General features: G+C 36.2%; 1 protein-coding gene across 1 annotated transcript; it reads right to left on the bottom strand.

Annotated features, from left to right (window-relative positions):
• Positions 1-571: 571 nt before the first annotated feature.
• On the bottom strand, positions 572-2,638 carry LOC100248806 (protein RGF1 INDUCIBLE TRANSCRIPTION FACTOR 1). The gene is made up of 5 exons (XM_002280252.5): positions 2,216-2,638; positions 1,941-2,120; positions 1,577-1,651; positions 1,336-1,476; positions 572-1,184 (listed from the first exon to the last, which is right to left on the bottom strand). Exons 1-5 carry the CDS (start codon positions 2,216-2,218, stop codon positions 828-830), a joined length of 756 nt encoding a protein of 251 aa, XP_002280288.1. The 5' UTR covers positions 2,219-2,638; the 3' UTR covers positions 572-827.
• Between the last annotated feature and the right edge of the window lie 2,373 nt (positions 2,639-5,011).

Below are 5,011 nucleotides of genomic sequence, written 5' to 3'. Positions count from 1 at the left end.
TTCAAAATCAAACTCTGAATGGGTGGTTCACTAAATGAGGAAAATATAGCCCTAAATTTTGAATTTGTTCATTCAAAGTATCCTTTCCCATTTCTGCCTCTCCTTCCCTCTTTTCACTTTTGCTCCCAATTTGTACTATCCACACAAGACCAACCCAAAATGGAATTAAAAAAACAAAAACAAAAATAAAAAAAAAGTTTTTTTTATCAAATTGTGAGATGAGTCTTCAATTGCCTTCTAATTTGAATTGGGGACTCCAAGACCCACTTTGCTAGGGTATGTCCCTAGTAGGTAGGGTCAGTCAGTAGGTGAAGGATTTTTGGGAAATCTCTTCAAGAGGAAAAAGGCAATGAAACAGGACCTCTTGTCACTGTTACTCAGCATTACATTACTCTCTGTCAGTGTAAAGGAAAAGGAAACCATTGAAGCATTTGAATTGAACCATGTACCATGAACCATGAATAAAGAGCATTAAAAAACTAAGTGTTTTGGGCCTCTTTCATTTGAAATTTGTATTCAATATTTTGCCCTTTTTTTAATGGGAAATTAATATTAAATAAATATATTAAAATTAACACCAAAAAAGGAAAATATATTAATGAAAGATGGTCATCTTGTCACTGTTACTCTTACAAAGGAGAAAAGAAACAAATGACCGATTTGAATTTGAAAGGGAGATGAGAGAGATTTTTCTACAAAATTGGGAGACTTTTTTCTTAAAATCCTAGGAAACCTGAATAAAAACATGAAATACCGAACATGCCCCTCAAAACCTCCCTTACCCCTCCCCCACCGCCACCACCAGTCCGTAGTCCGTACGCACTAATTCAGTACAGCGGCGACCGCTGTGGAGTGCCCTTTCGCCGGTTCATCATGCCGGCCGAAATCTCCGAAACCGGGGAGTATATCGGCCGGCAGGCTGTCCGGTACACCGATACGCTACTCCGCTTCTTCCTCACGAACTCGGTGGTCGCAGTGCAAGCCAGAGTCCGGCATCCGACTCCTCCGGCACCCTCGCCGGCGCTCGAACTCGACGACGTCCTCATCGAGCCTGGCGGTTCGAGTACCGAGTCAGGCGTGAGTAAACCGTCCTCGAGCTCACAACCCGGTTCGGGCAACGTGAGGTACTCGCACTCGAAGAGGTACTTGGACAGCTTGCCTTCTGTTCTCAGGAGATAGTCAATCTGCAAGAACGATAGGAAACAGTGGGAAACAAGAGACCCAGATGAGGACAATCGAAAAAGGCGAAATGGGTCGGTGAGAGAATCGAAAATAGTGGAGGTTTTGTTTGAGGTCTCAAGGAAAAAAAAAAAAAGGCTTAGGGTTTTGTGTAACCTTGCAGGAGAGGGAGCAGAAGTGATATGGGTCTTGAAGACTCCTGTCACAGGTGCTGCAGATGTTCCCAGAGCCTCTGAATTGCCTTGTCTGTGGCCTTTGATTTAAAAACACCACTTTTGCACTATTCGTGGTGTAAGCCTATTGTAAGAAAAGAGAGAGACTCAGATGACTGAAGAACACTGAAAAAAAAACCCCAGAAATAATTGGTTTTGATTTTTGTTTTGAAGATTCTACTCACTTGAACTGAAGCACAGTCCATCAATTTCTCAGCATCATCCAATCTTATAACATCGTGGTAAACATACCTTCTAATCTGATAATCAGAAATAAAGATTTGAGAGAAAAAGAAAATATAGATAGTCAGGATTTGTTTTGTTTTCCCTTTGTTTGGTCACTGAGAAAAGTAGGAAAAGAAAATTTTATGACCTTGTTTTTCTTATTAGTAAGGAATTTAGCATAATTGAGATGAATTTTTCATTTTGAAAGCCAGTATAGCAACAAAGAAATAGTAGGGTTAATAGGGTTCAAAACTGTGTGTTCCTTGTTGTTTCCTTGATTTTCTCGGAAAACAGACGGAAAATTGGTAAAGTATCTGAAAGAACCTGCAAAAGTCGGTGAGAGCGGTGAGGGGACAAGCAGTGAGGGCAAATACTGGTGCAACAGTCCAAGCAAAAGATGTTCTTTTCATTCTTCTTTGCATACTCGTGAATTACACAAGCGTTGAAGAACTTCTCCCTGAGAAGAGCCTCAAGCCATCTAGGAAGAAGATTTGAAGAAACCATCTGAAGAACAAAAAAAGCATGAGAAAAACGAACAGAAAATGAATTAAATCATGTCTCACAAGGAGAAAAACAACAAACAAGAACCCAGAACCCACCATCCTTGGTTTTTCCAGCTTTGAATTCTGATGAGAAAGAGGGAGACAGCGAGAGAAAATGATCACAGCTCTATAAAGACAAGAGAGGAGCAGCCATCCACAAAGAGAGAGAGAGAGTGAAACGGCGCTTCTGCAACTGCTAGTAGTGTTACTGTTACCAATGAAAGAGAGGAGTGGGAGAGAGAGGGGCTGGCCTCATTTAAAGAGGTGGCGTGGTGTGTGTACTGGTGTAAGGAAAGTCTGAGAAAATAAAAAGGAAATTTTTCAAAACCAAGGAAAAATTCAAACACCCCTGAAATCAGAATCCAAAAATCAAAAACTTTCCTTTGTTTATTGTTAATTTGTTACCCCAGTCCCCCTCAAAACCCTAAAAACCCTAACCAAATGGTTCTCCACGTATGGTTGGGTTGAGCTGCTCTCTCTCCCAGCTAAGTGCTAAATGACAAGACCAGAGATGGTGACTTTTCTCAGTTGTCGGTAAAAAACGGTAAAAAAGAGAGAGAGAGTGGGGAGATTAGGGTTTAGGGTTTTTCAATTTTTGAGGGCAAGTGTAGTGATGATCTTTGTTGGATATGGCCAAATCATCCTTAGTAGGGATGATGAGTAGGAAAATTGTTCTTGATAGTCATCATGGGTTTTAATTTAATTTTATATTAGGATGAATTTTGAATTCCTCTGTGATTTGGGCTGATATTTTTGGAATGATTCCAACCAATTTTCTCCATCATGGAGTTGAAAAGTTCATCTCAGAATGTTAATTTGACTAATACTTGGTCCATACTTTATGGAGGAATCTCCCTTTTAAACCTCCCTTCTAATTACGTCTTCATATGAATAGTGTTAGATATTGATGATCCCACTAATTTCAAGTCAAAATGCTTTGGACAGGAGTCTAGAAGTGTTAATTTTGACTTACATAAAGTCCTTTTAAGTGCCAAGGATGGAAAATGACACATTTTTTAATTACAACTTCTGAAAATAATATAACTAGACTTAATTTTACACATTCTTTTAGGGCCATTACATTTATTTATTGTGGTGCAACATGTTCTTTAAGCCTAAAATGGTTCACTCAAAATATGATAATTGTTGGGACGTCATTTGTTTGTTTGGCCCTGGGCAGCCGCATGGGCCGGATACCAGAGTGGCCTCCCCAGGATTCGAACCCAAGTCCAAGACTTAAGGACGATAAGGTTGCCCTCCTGGTACCAGATTTGGGTTCGAATCCTGGGGACGTCACCCCCAAGGGCCAAATTAACAAATGGGCCCATAAGACTTTGCGCTGTCCGGCCCAACCCGGACACCAGAGCAAAAAAGGCCGACGTTTTTGTTGGGACGTCATTTGTTTGTTTGGCCCTGGGCAGCCGTATAGGCCGGATACCAGAGTGGCCTCCCCAGGATTCGAATCCAAGTCCAAGACTTAAGGACGATAAGGTTGCCCTCCTGGTACCATTTGCGCTACTAGCACAGATGGTACCAGGAGGGCAACCTTATCGTCCTTAAGTCTTGGACTTGGGTTCGAATCCTGTGGAGGCCACTCTGGTATCCGGCCTATACGGCTGACCAGGGCCAAACAAACAAATGACGTCCCAACAATAATGAAAATTTATGTTTGTTACATACGGATCATTTTTTAGATAAGACACTCAAAACTCAATCTTAAGATTGGTATTAATCTCTTAGGGTCATAATCATGGGTGTTAGGGTTAAGGCATTACCGAGTAGTTTTTGAGCCGGGTTACTCAAATGATATTGATCAATATAAAAGACTTAGATGATATTTATTTTTATTTTTTTACTTTATTTTAAATAAAATTTAAAACTAAATAATGTTAAGTATTAAGTTATTTATGATTTTCAATATTTTACTTTTATTAAGTATTAAAAAATGAAAAAAAAATCAATATGTTATTTTTAATATTCATAAAATAAAAAAAATCAAATATTTTAACTTCTTTTATTCGATATAAAAATTTAAGAAATGAGAACTAAGTCAATAAATAGTGAAAAAATAAAAAATCTAAAAACAAATTACTTTCAGTAAAAGAAAAAAAGAAAAACAAACAAACACAACATTAATCTACCCTTAATGGATACTTTTGTTCTACCCTTAATGGATACTTTTGTTCACAAAATGCTTTCATCGTATAACTAAAATTCAATTTTTTATCTTATACAAATATTACCAAAAAAAGAAAAAGGAAAAATCACCATGTACAACAATAAATATTAAATTATAAAGATAACATTGAATGTACTTATTTTTAAATAGATGACAACAATAAATTTTAAATGATAAAAATAGCATCAAGTAATGTTATTTTTCTTCATCATTTTTACCATATTCTTTTACCTATATTTATTTGATAAATAGTTATTGGATATTAAATTTTTTTACACTCATTGGATAATAATTTTTTTTTTTTTTTTTTACATTTAATAGACATAAACCGTTATTCATAGATTTCACACTATGTGAAAATGATAAAAACTTTTTAATAAACATCCCCACTCATATATTTATTTTTTTCACCAACCTTAAGATCATTCACTAGTAATTATTTAGATATTATTTTATATTTGCGTATATCCAAATTTAAGAAATAAGTAACAAGTCAATAAAAAATATAAAATCAAATTATTTTAAATCTAAAAGTAAATTGTTTTCAATAAATATTTTTTTTAAATATAGGACTTTAACCTACCCTTAAATGATAAAAATAACGTTGAGTAATATTATTTTCCTCATCATTTTTACCTATATTTATTTGATTGATAGTTATTGGATATTAAATT

The sequence above is a fragment of the Vitis vinifera genome, chromosome 15, assembly GCF_030704535.1.
Source record: "Vitis vinifera cultivar Pinot Noir 40024 chromosome 15, ASM3070453v1".
Lineage (NCBI taxonomy): Eukaryota > Viridiplantae > Streptophyta > Magnoliopsida > Vitales > Vitaceae > Vitis > Vitis vinifera.
Note: the sequence above shows the minus strand (reverse complement) of the source record. Positions and strands in the feature narration are given on the sequence as shown.